The following is a 21,632-nucleotide window of genomic DNA, read 5'->3' on the forward strand; positions in this document are numbered from 1 at the left end:
AGCTGGACTTGTCTGACCCGGTCGTTCGCTCTGTATGCAACCTCCAGAATATCCCATGCTTCCTTTGAAGATGCAACATTTGCAATATTCTTGAAGCACGACTCGTCCACAACATTGTACAAAAAGTACAAAGTTGACTTGTCTCTCACTCGTGTCTTCTTTAGCGCGGTAATCTGGGCGGTTGTCTGATTTGCATCATTTGCGGGTTCTTCGTACCCGGTCTCCACTATATCCCACAAATATCTTGGGATCCCCGAAGAGTCTTCTGTTAGAAAATGATTACTCAAATAATACTATTAATAATAAAAATATAAAATGATATCAATAATAATTATTAAATCAATAATAATACTAAGACAATATATAAAACAATGAATATTAATCAGAGATCAACAATTATTTTAACAATAATAAATAATAGATAAAAGGTAAGAAGTAGAAATATCCTGGGTTGAGGCACGCATAGCGCTATTCTTAGAGAGAAAACACCCCTACTGCACAGGGCTAAACAAATACACAATGATATGTGTTTCAAATCATATGTGTTTCTCTCCTAAGATACAACAACCCGTCAGATTGATCGAGTGTAGCGAAAGATTTCCGAACCTTATGAACACCACTTGTTAGCAAATATGCATAAAAAAGATAAAAACATAAATAAAAGGAATTCCTTAGGCGTGTTGGAAACATTGTCCTTAAGGATTTATCCGCAGTATATGCGCAAACCCCCCAAGATACAACAGGAACATCTCAGATATATCCCGAGGATAACAGAAACTAGCAAAATAAACTCCTTAAAGAGTAAGTAACCCAGGATATAAGAGAAGAGAGAAAAAGAAGAAAAGTAAGAAAAAGAGAGATCAGAAAATGGTTGTGTGATGAAGGGATTTAAAAATCCATGCTCTGTAACTGAAGCCTAGTGTTGAAAATAATATCCCATAAAATGTGGATGTGGGATCACCATGTGGAGGAGATCTCGATGCACCATCCTTAAAAGGAGGGAGGCTTGCTCACGTTGCAACAACAACAACGCTATTATTTTTGCAATATTATTATAAATATATAACACCATTGTCTTAAAGATAATATAGAGAAGAAAAGAAGAACATTTCAGAGAAAACTCTAATGTTTGTTGTCTCTGTTATTGTATCTTTCCCCATGCACCTAGGTGGTATTTATAGGTAGAAAATGGAGACAAAGAAGTAAATAGTAATAAGAATATAGTCGTTAGCCATAAAAACCATTAACCCATAAATTAAAGGTCTATAAAAACATGAGTAACAGTAGAATTTTTATTTTAATTATTTATTTTTTAAATTATATTAAAATATTTCTAACATCTTCATCTACAGACATCAATTATCATAATTGGTTTTCTTCATCAATTGCGACATCGTCATACCATTCACAACTTTTGTCATCTCTCACTTTGGTGCACTCCTTTCTTCCTTTCTCACACTATTTCACCCTCTCTCTTTCTTTCACTCGGTACTCAGAGCATAAAGCTCTTATACCACTTTGTTGAAGAAAACTCACACACACTAAAAGAATATGCAACTTAACTCACTATGGTGTTTTTAATTGATGGAAAATGAGCTATTATATAGCTAATTACAAACAAAAAAATTAACAAACCAAACTAAATCTTAATATAATCTAATCTTATCTAATATGTCATATTATCAAACTAAATCTTAGATATTCCAACTAACTAAAATAACAACTAATTAACTTAAATTTAATTCACCAAATATAAAATATCCTATCACTTTGTTAAATAAAAATAACTCCATAATCTAACACATAGTTTAAATATTACCTAACAAAATTAAAGATTATTTAACAAAATTAAAGATTATCCAAAAAAAAATTGAGATCCTAATGTATAATCAGAAATAAAGTGGTACCTTTGTACATCGAGAATGAGAGGTTGAGAATGCACCGTCACCATCAAACCCTGACGACGTTCAACATTCAATCTAGAGAGAGAATAATGATTTTGGAAGGAAGAGAAGAGAGAAGGAAGAGAAAATTTACAATTATGATAACGATTATTTATGATATGAAGAATGATGTGAAATTATCATTTTTTTTTTCTATTAAAATTCGACTCTCTTTTTATATATCAATTTTAGTGGTTGAAATTAGTGCTATAAAATGTAGTTAAGAAATTTAACTTTTGTAAAATATATAAAGATTTAATTGGTACTCAAATTAAATATTTAATTGTTTTTATTTAATTATATCTCAATTTTCTTTCCATTTGAATAATGTTGTTGTTTCCGTTACATTAGCTTTAACCAAATTTAAATTATGATGACTAGACACACTAACAAAAAATACGATAACACAAATATAATTAAACTTTTTTTTACTATTTTTATTTTCTGTACATCACAGTACGAATATATGAATAGAGAAGGAATTTAAATATTTTTGTTTCTGTTTTAAAATCAAATTTATAATTATGATGAAATTGTGTTTATTTTCATTATGTATACATTAAAATATTTGTCAAATGATTATTTCACAAAATAAAGAAAGTTAACTTTAAGTTTGATTTAATTTCACAATATCGAATTAGGAAAATAAGATTTAAATTTTATAATTTAAATATATTTGAGTTAATATCATTTTTTAATAAAAATACTAAATCAATAAAAAATATTATTATTTTAAGATAAGGATGAATGTAAGAACAAAAAAGAAATAACAGATATGTATATCTTATAAAAAGTCATACATTATTCGTACTGATGCTAATATTTAATCAAATAAACCATTATTTATTAATATCGAGACAGAAAAAACAATAAATCTCTATATATTCCTAATTATATTATAAAATAATTACTTTTATGTGAAAAAAAAAGAGAACAAAGTTGGATGAAACATTACTTCATTATTTTTGGATCTAGACACACCAATAAGTTGCCAATATGACTTAAGACAAATTGTTTTATAAAAAAAATCCAGAAAATTATAAAGAAAAAATAAATTAGTTTTTTAAAGGTAAAATTAATTTATGGACTAAATAAAAACTTAAAATTTAGAGGGTAATTATATGAAAAAAGAATTTTTTTTATATTCAATCTCTATCCCAGGATGACAATCTAACTAAATGGGAGAGTCATGTAAAAAAAATTATTATAATTTACACTTCTTAATAAAGAAAACAAGTTAATATTACTTTTGTATGTATAAATGTCCTCTGTTCAAATAATTTTATTTTATCATCCAAACAAAATTAATTACATATTATTTTTGAAATATCATTCTCTAAATTGTGATTGGTATTAGTACGTGAATATCAATAGACAAAAAAGTACCGATGAAAAGACGAAATGATCATTTTTTTTTAACCTAAAGTCTAACAAAATCTGAAATGGACATTATTTTGATCTTCATAGACAAATACATTACATAACCACAGTCTTTTCTTTTAAAATGCAGTATAATTAAAAAATTATTAATCATTTTAGAAGTATTATCTGAGACAAAATTAATTTTAATCTAATTAAAATTATCAGATAAATTTAAACTAATTTAAAAAATATGTCCAATGCATGTTTAAATGAAAATCCCGAGTATTTTTACTCCTCTTGCTGTAAGGTTAGACTCAAATTTGGACTATCATAAAAATCAATTTTAGCTTTAATTAACAACACTGATCCCCGAAAGTTCGAAGGAAACTCGAGAAAGACGGTCATCTTCAAACTACAGTAGTGAAAAATGATCTAAATTACATGGAACAACAATGTGATAACCTCTCAAAAACTCGAAAATATCACAATGCTGATCAAACCAAATGGAGATTTTCTAAGACAGATACATCTTTTCAATAATTTTCCTATGGACATGTCAGCATCACATTCCTTAATACTCTTGTGTAATTGTACTGCCACTTTTCACATATCAGAGACGGACCAAAGATAAGCTTCTCTATCTCTAGCTTGTCTCTCATTTGTTCTCTTAAACATATCCTTCTCGAACCCTGAAAATGATATAAGTCAATCATTTATGGCTATTTACATCAGAAAAGGGAAGGAAAAATCAAACTACAAAAAGTACAGGGAATATGAACCAACCATTACTGCGATCAACACCATCCCAATGTCGTCCGGGTCTTATTCCATACCGATTTGGTGCGGCGTCTAAACCTCTTTTTAACCAGCTGTGATTTGGAATATCCTGTGGGACTACAAAACCTGATTCTTTCATCTTCTCATTCTCCCCCAAGTTTGGAAGAACAGGCTCTGGATATTTTTTCTGCAAATGGCAATTGGCACAAAAACATGTAAGTACTGGTGAAACTCCATCTCACGCACCAAGCAACATGAAATGTTTTGCATTACCTTTACTAGATGTGCCATGGGATCACCCCACCTTAATCTCTCCTTAAACATTTTGTCTAGTTCAGGATCATCTCTGTAAGAAACAAATGCAAATACAACATAAGAGACACGGAGACAATAAGGAAAAAGGAACCTTAATCGATGACATCAGCTCACACAGTTAAACATCAGCATTGCATCTCAATGACAGTCCAGAACTTGCTCTCGATGGGATTTTAACTAACAAATAATTTATAAATAAATTTCCAAGCTGGTACATGGTAAACTAAGTAATTATAAACAGCACTGATTACCCCCTAAAAAAATGAAACTATGTTGAACATGTGTAAAAAGGACCATCTCATGATAATCCAGAAATGATGCAGGAATTACTTCCAAATATATACAATGATGGACCAAAAGTAAAACTTTTATCTTCTGGATCCTAAAGTAAAATATGTATTGAAGAAGATGGATAATGACAAAGCTATTGGGCTCGATATTATAATCACTGAGGTATTAAAGAGTCTAGGAGAGAGAGACACGAGTTGGCTCACAAAATTCTTTAACAAGATTACCAGGTTTAAGAAAATTTGAAACGAGTAGAGAAGTATTAAAATCCCTATTTATTACAAAGGAGATATATAACTTGCACAGATAAGGGGATTAATCTCATTGGGTATTAACACAAGCTAGGAGAAGTTTATTCGAGCCAACAATTGCTTGTTATGTTGCATTCATTTTAATAGCTGAATCAAGAATAATTTGATTCAAAATATGAAAGTTTTACTTGACGTGTCAAATTATTTATTCCATTATCCATATCAGCCTTAATCTAAGACTTATCAGATCTTAACATCCTTTTAGAAAGAAAAGCTTCAATAATTCACAGATAGTTTTCATAGAGAATCCAAGCATATCAATATTAAACATGTACTTGTTACGTGGGATGAGTGTGTTAGTGCTTCATGAGTTTGGAATTTTAGTTTTGCAAATATATTCATGTTTCATGAATTTTTTATGCATATTTATGTGTAATGTACACCTTATATCATTATAATTTTAAGAATAATTGTCACCAACTCAATGTATCCCTTTTATACATGGTATTTTTTATACCCCATATTATGTTTGTGCATCATAGGTTGCTATGATAAAAAATATAGAACAATCTAGAAACCATGTTTCTAAGTACTTTATATATATACCTGGTCCGTGCAAAAGGCTTCTCCTTTTCAAGTTCTAGTTCCTTCAGCCTAGCCTCAGCTTCACGCTTTTGAGCTAAGCCTTTGCCCCATTCTATTTCTATCTCCTGAAAATCACAAAGATACCTAAAAATTCAGCTTAGCAGTTTTTATCGGAAACATGAATAACATAACTGTTCTGACATACAGTTGAGATTTTAGAGAACTTAGTGAGTCTCTTGCCGATCACTTCTGTATACATTGTATTCATATATAAAAGGTAGCATACAAAAAAAAAAGAAAAAAGAGAAAAAGAGATAGGGGTCCGCCTATAACCCTTCAACATAATACATCAAAAAATAGCTTTGTAAAAAGCTGAACAGATAAGAGAGATTATTTTAACACATTTTAGAAGTAACATTCATCTTCAATCATAGGGACCAAATGACAACAAATATGACATGGTTTCTTGTCCTTTTGATGTAATTGTAATAGTAGTAGATATAATATCCTTATAAATCTAGAAACAATACAACAATGCTACAAAAATAACGCAGAGTACCAAATACCTTGGGTTTTTCTTCTACTTTCTGTTTTGATTTCAAGTATTCCTCCTTTGAAATGCGTACTCCTGCAAAATTCAGCATCATTCAAAATTTCTTTGCACACAAAGACAACAAATCAAATACATTGAACAGAAACATCAACAAACAACTGACTAAAATTCTGACCTCTTATTTTATCACGATATACAGGTTCAGCACCCCGTCCACTTATGGAAGGGTCCATCTGGTTAAATCTGCGCAAAACATAGTTATCAATGCCATGAAGCAATGTGAAGCAACTGACACCAAAACTTGCATAGAAAGACAGGGAATGACGAGCATTTACACTTGTATAAATGAAAGAAGGGTTTCAATTTCAAGAAAGGGGAATTGCAAGATTAACCCCGTCCCCCCTCTCCAAAACAAACCTTATACAATGAAAAAAAAAAAGGTTACAAATGGGACTTTTTTTTACTGCTTTTATGAATGACATCTGCAACTTTTGTGAGTTTAAATGTTTTTTGGTATGAGGAAACATGACATAATCAGGAAAAAATTATGGCCCAGAAATGCCACTCAGCCACAATAGATAATAACTATAGCATAACAGAAAGCATTTTTAGTCAGAATAAGGTTTACCAGGCATGTTAGTGACATAATAATAGTCCTGGGCTTCTTTGTAATATAGCTTAAGATTTTGGAAGAATTGGTCTTAGAAATGAAATATTTTATTAGTGACCTATATCTTGATAACTGAATTTTAATATTGATTGTTAAAAAGGCAAAAAATACATTAACACATACTAAAATTAATAGTAACAAACAGCTAACAGAAAAAGGAAACGAGCATTTCACTTAAATTTTGTAAATAAATAGAATAACAAAAAGATCACATGCTTGCTGCATTTAGTTTAAGTGTTTAACTAAACCCTAAAACTAACAGACTAGAAAAAATTGATTGTGTATGCTGTTTCATGAGACTGATAACTTCTCCCAAGTCACATAAGAAAAACTCCTATTCAAGTGTAGCTATAGTCAATAAGAAATAAACAGCCCGTGTTTCTGATCATGGTGGTAACACTTCTGCGAAAGCCAAGTAGAACTATCTCAGTATTCCATACTTCCATAACCACACAAAAAACAAGCTTAGTACTACAACACCATGGCATTAAGCAAGGATAATAACAAATATCTATCAAGTAAACATTAACATGTGATTGGAAAACATTATAAAACAACTGAACAATTACCTCAACATATCATCCCTCTTCTTTTTCTCGATCTCGTCACTGATATCCTTACCAGAAATTAGACCTGTTTTACTAGCTGGATTTGATGATTCCTGAGTATTTCTCCTTGGTGGAGCTAGTTCAAGATCCAAAGATGAATGTGAACCAACTTTAACTGAAATACTAGATGAACCCTGTCTTCCAACATTCTTCTGAATTTTCCTTGGGGGTGAAAGGTCTGACACTTCAGATCCATGTAAAGCATCTTGAGAAGGAGAATCATGACGACTGCGTCGAGGAGGAGATAGATCTTGAGGTGAATGGCGCTGAGAATCAGAAAAACCAGGTCTTGCAACATTCTTCTTGATTTTCCTCGGAGGTGAAAGGTCGAGTGCCACAGATCCACGCAAAACATCTTGAGAGGGAGAATCATGACGACTTTGTCTAGGTGGAGAGATATCTTGCAAATCAGAACTCTCAAAACCACGATGGCCTCGTCGAGGTGGAGAGAAATCTTCAGTTGAACATCCACGAGAAATATCAGGCAGACCAGTTCTTGCAGCATTCTTCAGAATTTTCCTTGGAGGTGAAAGGTCCGATGCCACAGATCCATGCAAAGCATCTTGAGGGGGAGAATCATGACCTCGTCGGGGGGGAGAGATGTCTTGCAAACTAGAAGTCCTATAATCAGGTGATGGGGTGTCATTCCGTTTTGACCATTGACCAGGTGATAAATCAACACCTTTTCTTTTACGGGGAGGAGACACGTCATTGTTTGAGTCAAGTGAATTTTCAGGTTTAGAGGAAAGCGAAACCCAACCACTTCCATCTTCAGATATAGCATTATATGGACGTCTGGCCCTCAGCTGCTCAAGCCTCTTCATACGCTTCACATCAATGTCTTCATCAACTAGTGGTTTCTCTTCGTCTACATAAACCAATAAAATATGGCTATATGAGATAATAGTATACACAAAAATTACTAATGGTAAATTCATGGTAAATTCTCTTATATGAGTGAACAGTTATGTTTGTATTACACACCAGATGAGTTATCATTGTTTTCTTCTGCAAGTTCAACGGGTTTCTGCCACATGGGATCTTCATCCACGACTAATAAGCCAGTGGTTTGTGGTTGACTTCTCTTCTTCTGCTTCTTCTTTTTCTTCTTCTCTACTTCTGTGTTACTTTCATACCTTTTCAAATAATCCTTCAATGAATTGGACCCCATTTTTAAGACAACAATGTCCACAGTTCAGGCTCTATAGTTACCTACCATAATGTAATGTTCTATTAGATGATGCTTCAAATACTTTCAGTATGAAATAGCAAAACTCAAACTCTAATATATATATATATATATATATATATATATATATATATATATATATATAACATCCAATCAACTCATGAATGACTTCAAGCTAAGATTTAAAAACCACTTTCTACCATCGGAAGAGTATAAACATCACATTGTCACAACAAAGCAAGGTGTGAGATATCCACTTAAAGCTAATAAAGATAACATCAAGACAAAACTGAAGGTCTGGTTATTTGAAAATACGATGCAGGACTGAATAAGAGCTAGGATTCAACAGGCTAAGCTAAAGAGTCTAGTTAGTCAGTGAAATGCAGAAGTTGGTGAATTAAAGGCATGAATGAGAAATAGAGAATATTTATTAGAATCTTATGAATCACGGTTCAATCCTGCAACTTGGCTACCTAAATAATCATATTGTTGGAATACAGTGCAGAGGAACCAAACTTTGTGCAACAAACCTAATTCCTTACTTGAAATTGCAGTTCCCCTTCTTCCCAGTGCAGCAACCACACCCTCGCCAGTCCACGACCCAAATCGCAAATGCAGTTACCCTTCTTCCCGGTGCACGAACAAAACCCTAGCCAATGCACGAGACAAATCGCAAATCCAGTGCACGAACCCTAAATCCAATTCCTTTGGAGAAAATGAATTCCCCTTCTCCCCAACACTACTCTTTGGAATAACTTCTTACGAAATCCCACCTTCCCGCTCTCTGTTTTGCAGTCTAAAAAGAAAACCACAAAGCCCTCCAAAATTCAAGCAACACAAATAATAAGAGAATCTTATAAAAAATTGTTAGAGTTTGACCCGAAATCGCACAATCGCGTGCGACCCACACACTGATTCGGACAACAAGAACAGCAGCAGTATCATCATCATCGACTTCTTCGTTTCACTCCTATTTCTCTCCCCGGTCCACGTTCGCGATTATATATATAGAGAGAGAGAAAATTGACGCCACTTAGAGAGAGAAAGCAATGGTGGATGCACGCTGAGGCATTTTTACGCGGAGGGAAAACCGAAAGATTCTCTTATTATCTGTGTTGCTTGAATTTTGGAGGGCTTTGTGGTTTTCTTTTTAGACTGCAAAACAGAGAGCGGGAAGGTGGGATTTCGTAAGAAGTTATTCCAAAGAGTAGTGTTGGGGAGAAGGGGAATTCATTTTCTCCAAAGGAATTGGATTTAGGGTTCGTGCACTGGATTTGCGATTTGTCTCGTGCATTGGCTAGGGTTTTGTTCGTGCACCGGGAAGAAGGGTAACTGCATTTGCGATTTGGGTCGTGGACTGGCGAGGGTGTGGTTGCTGCACTGGGAAGAAGGGGAACTGCAATTTCAAGTAAGGAATTAGGTTTGTTGCACAAAGTTTGGTTCCTCTGCACTGTATTCCAACAATATGATTATTTAGGTAGCCAAGTTGCAGGATTGAACCGTGATTCATAAGATTCTAATAAATATTCTCTATTTCTCATTCATGCCTTTAATTCACCAACTTCTGCATTTCACTGACTAACTAGACTCTTTAGCTTAGCCTGTTGAATCCTAGCTCTTATTCAGTCCTGCATCGTATTTTCAAATAACCAGACCTTCAGTTTTGTCTTGATGTTATCTTTATTAGCTTTAAGTGGATATCTCACACCTTGCTTTGTTGTGACAATGTGATGTTTATACTCTTCCGATGGTAGAAAGTGGTTTTTAAATCTTAGCTTGAAGTCATTCATGAGTTGATTGGATGTTATATATATATATATATATATATATATATATATATATATATATAGGGATGTCAAAACGGGCCAGCCCGGCCCGTTTTGACCCGGCCCGATTTTGGCCCGATTTATACGGGCCGGGCCGGGCTGGCCCGCAAGGGTGAAACGGGTTATACTTTTGAACCCGACCCGCAAGCTGGCGGGCTAGCCCGCGGGCTTTTTTCCATATGTTACATTTTTAGTCCAAAATCAGATTTCAACAAAATTATTGCAACAAAAACAACCCTGCAGTATATAATATAACTGATCACAAAACAAACAACCCTACAATATATATAAATGACATTTTGCTCTCTGCAAGTCATCAAGACACTGTTGCAACATCAATAACAAGTCTGAATTAGAGTACTTTAGGCATGGAGCATTACCAAAGTGCAAACAGTTACATAAAAAAAAAACAGAAGCATTAATTATGGATGAGAGGTTGTATAATTTGTTTGGCAACATGTGCTGCAGAAGCATCTAAACCCTCCAAATCAATAGGAGCATCTTCTGAAATCTCCCCATCATCAAACCCCGGTAGAGATGCCTCAAACAAATTAGAGTTCAGAACAGTTAAAAAGGAGGTGGCATTATAGTTCTACATCAAATATACTGCAGTGTATAAGCAAATTTCAGTTTAAGTTAATGCCAAACAACTAAATCCCAGCTTTGCAAACACGGCACATACAACTTTGCAACTTGGTACTTTCTATCATATAATTCAATCATTAATGAAGAACATATTTTTGTCTCAAGGATGATAGAACAATATGAAACAGTGGCAGTATTTATTTGATCACAGTGCAACGATGAAATACATGTTCTCCACATATCTCCAACATGATTACAGATAAACAGACAAACAAAGAAAACAACCACAACTATCGGCCTATCACACAGTCAGATAAAAAATAGTAACACTAGAAAAACAAGAAAAAAAGAAATGAACATCACCACCACACCAAAACGGCAGCAACTACGAAATTGAAATTGGGGGAAAATTTAACCAACAACAGCACAACAATTATGATTCACAGAATGGGTCCAATCCAAACAAGGACAAATCGCAGCAACAACAACCACACATACACCATAACTTCCAATTACAGGAAACCAATTTCAGGGTTACGAAAATCATAAATTTAGGTTACAAATTGAAAGAAAAGGGAACCAGAACGCAAATTACAAACAAACCTGTGTTCGTGGTGGTCGTGGCGGTCGAAATCGTTCGTCAATCGCAGTCCGATGGTGGCGCTGCTGCCCCTGCCAGCGACGTGGTGGATGTCACGGTGGAGGAGAAAGGAGACGCCGTGAATGGCCTGCACTCTGCCTTCGTGTTTCTTGGCCAGCGACGTGGGTGGAGGAGAAACGAGGGTGCTCTCTTCTGATTTCCCAAAACGCGGGTGGTGGAGGACGAGGAGAAGAGAGTGTGAGAGGAATGAAGGAATAAGTCTGGCAGTGGGTTTTGGAATTTGGATGAAAGTGACAACGACAATAATGGAGTTTGCCGCCACTACTTGTCTCAGTGAAACTAGGTTTTTGTTAACAATGAAATTGGGTTTGATTGGGCTTGCCCAAACACAATGCATCCACTTCAGAATTCGTTGCACCCCATCATTGTTAAGTGCACACCATATTGATATCAAAAAGGCTAAAATATCCTTTCTTAGTGTACAACACTCCTGCTGCCTCCGCCGCAGTGAAAAGAAGAAGACAGAGAGATCTCTGTAGAGAAAGAAGAGAAAACCATAATACTATGCAAAAATAAATAAAAGAACTTATTCTAGATTTTTTTTTGAAAACGAAATTCTTAAAATCTCAATCGAGAAATCTTATTTCAAAAATTCCCATTCCAAAAATTTCAGAAGATTTAGAAATTTTTTATTACAAATAATTCAGAAGTACTTTTACAAAAAGTAAAATGATGATTTTAAAAAGGAAAATGATATTTTAACCCACTTTTTTTGACCCATTTTTAACCCACCACTTCAATCACCATTAGATCATCTTTTTTTATTCTTTTTGGTGATGTGATGTATGATCTAATGGTAATTGAAGTGGTGGGTTAAAAGTTGGTCAAAAAAAGTAGGTTAAAGTATCATTGTCCTTTTAAAAATTAAAAAATACACAAAAAAACTATGAGAATATCATATTATCGTCGGAGACTAGGGACATAAAAATAATTGCATTTTAGATAAATAGAATAGAAAAAAAAAACATACTTTAGATAATTTGTTTTATATCATCCTATATAAAATTAAATTGTTAATTTTAAATTAGATCAAATATGATTTGATCCTCTAAAATTAAAATTTTGATAATTTACTTTTAATTTCTTGAAAAATATTTTTTTTTCTGCAAAGTTAAAATATGCTAAATTTTTTTCCTGCATATTTATTTTAAATATTTGCACGTAGGTGTTGAATCAAAATTAATTTCAATGCATTATTTTTGTAAAAATAAAAATATATTAAAAATTCTGGAGAGCGCAAAAGTACATTACCAATTTTAGAGAAATAAATTGTCTTCGTCTTTTTTAATTAAAAAATGTTATTACAGAGTAATTTAATCTATTATAAAAACATTTGTATATATTCGTATATATCCTAGATGCATTACTTTTTTTATATGCATAAAATATTATTATATTTAATTATAATAATTATGGGCCAAATGCTCTCAAACTAGGAAGAAATATTAATTTTTATTTTATTTTTCTATTTTATAAACTATAGAATGCTAATTCTTATATACAATGGGGAACAATGTTGGAACTAAAGGGGTATGGTCTCCATTTTTTCTTTTACATTTATATAATTTAATATATGATTTTAAATATTTTCTTTTAAATTTAATATTTTAATAAATATTTATACATTTATATATATATAAGAAAAAGTTTTCTTTTTCGTATTTATTTTTCAATTTCATCTTTTAAACACTTTTTAAATAAAAATAATTCTTTTATTAATATTATCTTTTAAATGATTATTTGTTTAATTTAATATTTTTTATTTTTTAAAATTGAACCATTATAAATGAAAATTAATTATACTAAAATTATAAAAAGTTATTTATATCTAATTTTATAATAATAATAATAATAATTTTATTATTTTTTATTATCATAAAAAAATTAAATACTATGTTTTGAGTAGTTTATCTAAAAATTTTAGGATTATTCTTTTGGTTCTTAAGTTGGTCATCTAGTTTTTTTTAATTTCAATTTTGGTCCGAATTTTAAAAATTTATGTAATTTTGTCCTTTTTCGTTAAATTTATTAAATCAAATCAAGAATTTTTCATCAAAATTGAAGTTGTGAATGATTTGCTTTGTTGGTGTAATTGGCATAATCCTAGTATCAATTTTGATGAAAAAATTTTGTTCCGCTTCAAGAAATTTAACAAAAAAGATAAAAATGCATTAATTTTTATAAAATCGAGACTAAATTGAAACTAAAAAACACTAGATGACCAAAGTGATATTTTTAGACAAAAAAATGGATCAAAGAATAATTTAACCAAAATTAAACACTCCACCCACCTCCTGCTGCTACACTGCACGTGTTTTTTTTTTATTCATTAACTTATACGGCCCGCGGGCTGGCCCGTTTTGGCCCGTGGGCTGGCCCGACGGGCCAGCGGGCTTGACGGGTCGGGCTGTCATGGGTTGGCGGGCTGAAATTCTTGGCCTGGCCCATGCTTTTTCAGTCGGACTGGCGGGCCAGCCCGTCGGGCCTGGCCCATTTTGCCATCCCTATATATATATATATATATATATATTAGAGTTTGAGTTTTGTTATTTCATACTGAAAGTATTTGAAGCATCATCTAATAGAACATTACATTATGGTAGGTAACTATAGAGGCTGAACTGTGGACATTGTTGTCTTAAAAATGGGGTCCAATTCATTGAAGGATTATTTGAAAAGGTATGAAAGTAACACAGAAGTAGAGAAGAAGAAAAAGAAGAAGCAGAAGAAGAGAAGTCAACCACAAACCACTAGGGGTGTCAAAACGGGCCAGCCCGACCCATTTTGACCCGGCCCGATTTTGGCCCGTATTAAACGGGCCGGGCCGGGCTGGCCCGACATGGTAAAACGGGCTACTTTTTTGGGCCCGGCCCGCGGGCTGGCGAGCTGGCGGGCTGGCGGGCTGGCCCGCCAGTTTTTTCTGATCTGTATACTTTTTGGCCCAATCAGTCAGATTTTAATTTTGAATTTTTTCACATCTGTACAACAACAATGATCTATTATCACAACACAAAAACAGCCCTGGAATGCAATATATAATAACATAATTGATTCGGTTAAGAAAGAGTAGTAGCTTGGAAGGTGTTGAATGAAGAAGAGAATGCTCATTGTATTTGCTTCATGTTTATGAACTGGTCTTTCGTTTGACCTATGATATGATATTTAGAGAATAGAAATCAAAGTGTTACAGATGCAACACTCTTCTAAGTTTGAGAGTTCTGATTTGCAAGATATCTCTCCACCTAGACGAAGTCGTCATGATTCTCCCTCTCAAGATGTTTTGCGTGGATCTGTGGCACTCGACCTTTCACCTCCGAGGAAAATCAAGAAGAATGTTGCAAGACCTGGTTTTTCTGATTCTCAGCGCCATTCACCTCAAGATCTATCTCCTCCTCGACGCAGTCGTCATGATTCTCCTTCTCAAGATGCTTTACATGGATCTGAAGTGTCAGACCTTTCACCCCCAAGGAAAATTCAGAAGAATGTTGGAAGACAGGGTTCATCTAGTATTTCAGTTAAAGTTGGTTCACATTCATCTTTGGATCTTGAACTAGCTCCACCAAGGAGAAATACTCAGGAATCATCAAATCCAGCTAGTAAAACAGGTCTAATTTCTGGTAAGGATATCAGTGACGAGATCGAGAAAAAGAAGAGGGATGATATGTTGAGGTAATTGTTCAGTTGTTTTATAATGTTTTCCAATCACATATTAATGTTTACTTGATAGATATTTGTTATTATCCTTGCTTAATGCCATGGTGTTGTAGTACTAAGCTTGTTTTTTGTGTGGTTATGGAAGTATGGAATACTGAGATAGTTCTACTTGGCTTTCGCAGAAGTGTTACCACCATGATCAGAAACACGGGCTGTTTATTTCTTATTGACTATAGCTACACTTGAATAGGAGTTTTTCTTATGTGACTTGGGAGAAGTTATCAGTCTCATGAAACAGCATACACAATCAATTTTTTCTAGTCTGTTAGTTTTAGGGTTTAGTTAAACACTTAAACTAAATGCAGCAAGCATGTGATCTTTTTGTTATTCTATTTATTTACAAAATTTAAGTGAAATGCTCGTTTCCTTTTTCTGTTAGTTGTTTGTTACTATTAATTTTAGTATGTGTTAATGTATTTTTTGCCTTTTTAACAATCAATATTAAAATTCAGTTATCAAGATATAGGTCACTAATAAAATAATTCATTTCTAAGACCAATTCTTCCAAAATCTTAAGCTATATTACAAAGAAGCCCAGGACTATTATTATGTCACTAACATGCCTGGTAAACCTTATTCTGACTAAAAATGCTTTCTGTTATGCTATAGTTATTATCTATTGTGGCTGAGTGGCATTTCTGGGCCATAATTTTTTCCTGATTATGTCATGTTTCCTCATACTAAAAAACATTTAAACTCACAAAAGTTGCAGATGTCATTCATAAAAGCAGTAAAAAAAAGTCCCATTTATCACCTTTTTTTTTTTCATTGTATAAGGTTTGTTTTGGAGAGGGGGGACGGGGTTAATCTTGCAATTCCCCTTTCTTGAAATTGAAACCCTTCTTTCATTTATACAAGTGTAAATGCTCGTCATTCCCTGTCTTTCTATGCAAGTTTTGGTGTTAGTTGCTTCACATTGCTTCATGGCATTGATAACTATGTTTTGCGCAGATTTAACCAGATGGACCCTTCCATAAGTGGACGGGGTGCTGAACCTGTATATCGTGATAAAATAAGAGGTCAGAATTTTAGTCAGTTGTTTGTTGATGTTTCTGTTCAATGTATTTGATTTGTTGTCTTTGTGTGCAAAGAAATTTTGAATGATGCTGAATTTTGCAGGAGTACGCATTTCAAAGGAGGAATACTTGAAATCAAAACAGAAAGTAGAAGAAAAACCCAAGGTATTTGGTACTCTGCGTTATTTTTGTAGCATTGTTGTATTGTTTCTAGATTTATAAGGATATTATATCTACTACTATTACAATTACATCAAAAGGACAAGAAACCATGTCATATTTGTTGTCATTTGGTCCCTATGATTGAAGATGAATGTTACTTCTAAAATGTGTTAAAATAATCTCTCTTATCTGTTCAGCTTTTTACAAAGCTATTTTTTGATGTATTATGTTGAAGGGTTATAGGCGGACCCCTATCTCTTTTTCTCTTTTTTCTTTTTTTTTGTATGCTACCTTTTATATATGAATACAATGTATACAGAAGTGATCGGCAAGAGACTCACTAAGTTCTCTAAAATCTCAACTGTATGTCAGAACAGTTATGTTATTCATGTTTCCGATAAAAACTGCTAAGCTGAATTTTTAGGTATCTTTGTGATTTTCAGGAGATAGAAATAGAATGGGGCAAAGGCTTAGCTCAAAAGCGTGAAGCTGAGGCTAGGCTGAAGGAACTAGAACTTGAAAAGGAGAAGCCTTTTGCACGAACCAGGTATATATATAAAGTACTTAGAAACATGGTTTCTAAATTGTTCTATATTTTTTATCATAGCAACCTATGATGCACAAACATAATATGGGGTATAAAAAATACCATGTATAAAAGGGATACATTGAGTTGGTGACAATTATTCTTAAAATTATAATGATATAAGGTGTACATTACACATAAATATGCATAAAAAATTCATGAAACATGAATATATTTGCAAAACTAAAATTCCAAACTCATGAAGCACTAACACACTCATCCCACGTAACAAGTACATGTTTAATATTGATATGCTTGGATTCTCTATGAAAACTATCTGTGAATTATTGAAGCTCTTCTTTCTAAAAGGATGTTAAGATCTGATAAGTCTTAGATTAAGGCTGATATGGATAATGGAATAAATAATTTGACACGTCAAGTAAAACTTTCATATTTTGAATCAAATTATTCTTGATTCAGCTATTAAAATGAATGCAACATAACAAGCAATTGTTGGCTCGAATAAACTTCTCCTAGCTTGTGTTAATACCCAATGAGATTAATCCCCTTATCTGTGCAAGTTATATATCTCCTTTGTAATAAATAGGGATTTTAATACTTCTCTACTCGTTTCAAATTTTCTTAAACCTGGTAATCTTGTTAAAGAATTTTGTGAGCCAACTCGTGTCTCTCTCTCCTAGACTCTTTAATACCTCAGTGATTATAATATCGAGCCCAATAGCTTTGTCATTATCCATCTTCTTCAATACATATTTTACTTTAGGATCCAGAAGATAAAAGTTTTACTTTTGGTCCATCATTGTATATATTTGGAAGTAATTCCTGCATCATTTCTGGATTATCATGAGATGGTCCTTTTTACACATGTTCAACATAGTTTCATTTTTTTAGGGGGTAATCAGTGTTGTTTATAATTACTTAGTTTACCATGTACCAGCTTGGAAATTTATTTATAAATTATTTGTTAGTTAAAATCCCATCGAGAGCAAGTTCTGGACTGTCATTGAGATGCAATGTTGATGTTTAACTGTGTGAGCTGATGTCATCGATTAAGGTTCCTTTTTCCTTATTGTCTCCGTGTCTCTTATGTTGTATTTGCATTTGTTTCTTACAGAGATGATCCTGAACTAGACAAAATGTTTAAGGAGAGATTAAGGTGGGGTGATCCCATGGCACATCTAGTAAAGGTAATGCAAAACATTTCATGTTGCTTGGTGCGTGAGATGGAGTTTCATCAGTACTTACATGTTTTTGTGCCAATTGCCATTTGCAGAAAAAATATCCAGAGCCTGTTCTTCCAAACTTGGGGGAGAATGAGAAGATGAAAGAATCAGGCTTTGTAGTCCCACAGGATATTCCAAATCACAACTGGTTAAAAAGAGGTTTAGACGCCGCACCAAATCGGTATGGAATAAGACCCGGACGACATTGGGATGGTGTTGATCGCAGTAATGGTTGGTTCATATTCCCTGTACTTTTTGTAGTTTGATTTTTCCTTCCCTTTTCTGATGTAAATAGCCATAAATGATTGACTTATATCATTTTCAGGGTTCGAGAAGGATATGTTTAAGAGAACAAATGAGAGACAAGCTAGAGATAGAGAAGCTTATCTTTGGTCCGTCTCTGATATGTGAAAAGTGGCAGTACAATTACACAAGAGTATTAAGGAATGTGATGCTGACATGTCCATAGGAAAATTATTGAAAAGATGTATCTATCTTAGAAAATCTCCATTTGGTTTGATCAGCATTGTGATATTTTCGAGTTTTTGAGAGGTTATCACATTGTTGTTCCATGTAATTTAGATCATTTTTCACTACTGTAGTTTGAAGATGACTGTCTTTCTCGAGTTTCCTTCGAACTTTCGGGGATCAGTGTTGTTAATTAAAGCTAAAATTGATTTTTATGATAGTCCAAATTTGAGTCTAACCTTACAGCAAGAGGAGTAAAAATACTCGGGATTTTCATTTAAACATGCATTGGACATATTTTTTAAATTAGTTTAAATTTATCTGATAATTTTAATTAGATTAAAATTAATTTTGTCTCAGATAATACTTCTAAAATGATTAATAATTTTTTAATTATACCGCATTTTAAAAGAAAAGACTGTGGTTATGTAATGTATTCGTCTATGAAGATCAAAATAATGTCCATTTCAGATTTTGTTAGACTTTAGGTTAAAAAAAAATGATCATTTCGTCTTTTCATCGGTACTTTTTTGTCTATTGATATTCACGTACTAATATCAATCACAATTTAGAGAATGATATTTCAAAAATAATATGTAATTAATTTTGTTTGGATGATAAAATAAAATTATTTGAACAGAGGAAATTTATACATACAAAAGTAATATTAACTTGTTTTCTTTATTAAGAAGTGTAAATTATAATAATTTTTTTTACATGACTCTCCCATTTAGTTAGATTGTCATCCTGGGATAGAGATTGAATATAAAAAAAATTCTTTTTTCATATAATTACCCTCTAAATTTTAAGTTTTTATTTAGTCCATAAATTAATTTTACCTTTAAAAAACTAATTTATTTTTTCTTTATAATTTTCTGGATTTTTTTTATAAAACAATTTGTCTTAAGTCATATTGGCAACTTATTGGTGTGTCTAGATCCAAAAATAATGAAGTAATGTTTCATCCAACTTTGTTCTCTCTTTTTTTTTTCACATAAAAGTAATTATTTTATAATATAATTAGGAATATATAGAGATTTATTGTTTTTTCTGTCTCGATATTAATAAATAATGGTTTATTTGATTAAATATTAGCATCAGTACGAATAATGAATGACTTTTTATAAGATATACATATCTGTTATTTCTTTTTTGTTCTTACATTCATCCTTATCTTAAAATAATAATATTTTTTATTGATTTAGTATTTTTATTAAAAAATGATATTAACTCAAATATGTTTAAATTATAAAATTTAAATCTTATTTTCCTAATTCGATATTGTGAAATTAAATCAAACTTAAAGTTAACTTTCTTTATTTTGTGAAATAATCATTTGACAAATATTTTAATGTATACATAATGAAAATAAACACAATTTCATCATAATTATAAATTTGATTTTAAAACAGAAACAAAAATATTTAAATTCCTTCTCTATTCATATATTCGTACTGTGATGTACAGAAAATAAAAATAGTAAAAAAAAGTTTAATTATATTTGTTTTATCGTATTTTTTGTTAGTGTGTCTAGTCATCACAATTTAAATTTGGTTAAAGCTAATGTAACGGAAACAACAACATTATTCAAATGGAAAGAAAATTGAGATATAATTAAATAAAAACAATTAAATATTTAATTTGAGTACCAATTAAATCTTTATATATTTTACAAAAGTTAAATTTCTTAACTACATTTTATAGCACTAATTTCAACCACTAAAATTGATATATAAAAAGAGAGTCGAATTTTAATAGAAAAAAAAAATGATAATTTCACATCATTCTTCATATCATAAATAATCGTTATCATAATTGTAAATTTTCTCTTCCTTCTCTCTTCTCTTCCTTCCAAAATCATTATTCTCTCTCTAGATTGAATGTTGAACGTCGTCAGGGTTTGATGGTGACGGTGCATTCTCAACCTCTCATTCTCGATGTACAAAGGTACCACTTTATTTCTGATTATACATTAGGATCTCAATTTTTTTTTGGATAATCTTTAATTTTGTTAAATAATCTTTAATTTTGTTAGGTAATATTTAAACTATGTGTTAGATTATGGAGTTATTTTTATTTAACAAAGTGATAGGATATTTTATATTTGGTGAATTAAATTTAAGTTAATTAGTTGTTATTTTAGTTAGTTGGAATATCTAAGATTTAGTTTGATAATATGACATATTAGATAAGATTAGATTATATTAAGATTTAGTTTGGTTTGTTAATTTTTTTGTTTGTAATTAGCTATATAATAGCTCATTTTCCATCAATTAAAAACACCATAGTGAGTTAAGTTGCATATTCTTTTAGTGTGTGTGAGTTTTCTTCAACAAAGTGGTATAAGAGCTTTATGCTCTGAGTACCGAGTGAAAGAAAGAGAGAGGGTGAAATAGTGTGAGAAAGGAAGAAAGGAGTGCACCAAAGTGAGAGATGACAAAAGTTGTGAATGGTATGACGATGTCGCAATTGATGAAGAAAACCAATTATGATAATTGATGTCTGTAGATGAAGATGTTAGAAATATTTTAATATAATTTAAAAAATAAATAATTAAAATAAAAATTCTACTGTTACTCATGTTTTTATAGACCTTTAATTTATGGGTTAATGGTTTTTATGGCTAACGACTATATTCTTATTACTATTTACTTTTTTGTCTCCATTTTCTACCTATAAATACCACCTAGGTGCATCGGGAAAGATACAATAACAGAGACAACAAACATTAGAGTTTTCTCTGAAATGTTCTTCTTTTCTTCTCTATATTATCTTTAAGACAATGGTGTTATATATTTATAATAATATTGCAAAAATAATAGCGTTGTTGTTGTTGCAACGTGAGCAAGCCTCCCTCCTTTTAAGGATGGTGCATCGAGATCTCCTCCA

The 21,632-nt window shown here is 32.1% G+C and overlaps 2 protein-coding genes across 2 annotated transcripts; one reads left to right on the forward strand and one right to left on the reverse strand.

Moving 5' to 3' along the window:
* Positions 1-3,624: 3,624 nt before the first annotated feature.
* LOC114194111 (uncharacterized) lies at positions 3,625-11,783 on the reverse strand. The gene is made up of 9 exons (XM_085665305.1): positions 11,556-11,783; positions 8,337-8,564; positions 7,314-8,220; positions 6,250-6,317; positions 6,088-6,149; positions 5,543-5,646; positions 4,356-4,428; positions 4,089-4,269; positions 3,625-3,994 (listed from the first exon to the last, which is right to left on the reverse strand). Exons 2-9 carry the CDS (start codon positions 8,521-8,523, stop codon positions 3,909-3,911), a joined length of 1,668 nt encoding a protein of 555 aa, XP_085521431.1. The 5' UTR covers positions 8,524-8,564; positions 11,556-11,783; the 3' UTR covers positions 3,625-3,908.
* Positions 11,784-14,788: 3,005 nt separating this feature from the next.
* Positions 14,789-18,963, forward strand: LOC114194203 (pre-mRNA-splicing factor cwf26-like). Its single transcript, XM_085665306.1, has 7 exons — positions 14,789-15,282; positions 16,279-16,346; positions 16,447-16,508; positions 16,949-17,052; positions 18,167-18,239; positions 18,326-18,506; positions 18,601-18,963. The coding sequence occupies exons 1-7, from the start codon at positions 14,804-14,806 to the stop codon at positions 18,684-18,686; spliced, it is 1,053 nt and encodes a 350-aa protein (XP_085521432.1). The 5' UTR covers positions 14,789-14,803; the 3' UTR covers positions 18,687-18,963.
* The last annotated feature ends 2,669 nt before the right edge of the window (positions 18,964-21,632 follow it).

This window comes from Vigna unguiculata, chromosome 8, assembly GCF_037176805.1.
Source record: "Vigna unguiculata cultivar grain cowpea cultivar isolate G323 ecotype 2 chromosome 8, ASM3717680v1, whole genome shotgun sequence".
In the NCBI taxonomy this organism is placed as follows: domain Eukaryota; kingdom Viridiplantae; phylum Streptophyta; class Magnoliopsida; order Fabales; family Fabaceae; genus Vigna; species Vigna unguiculata.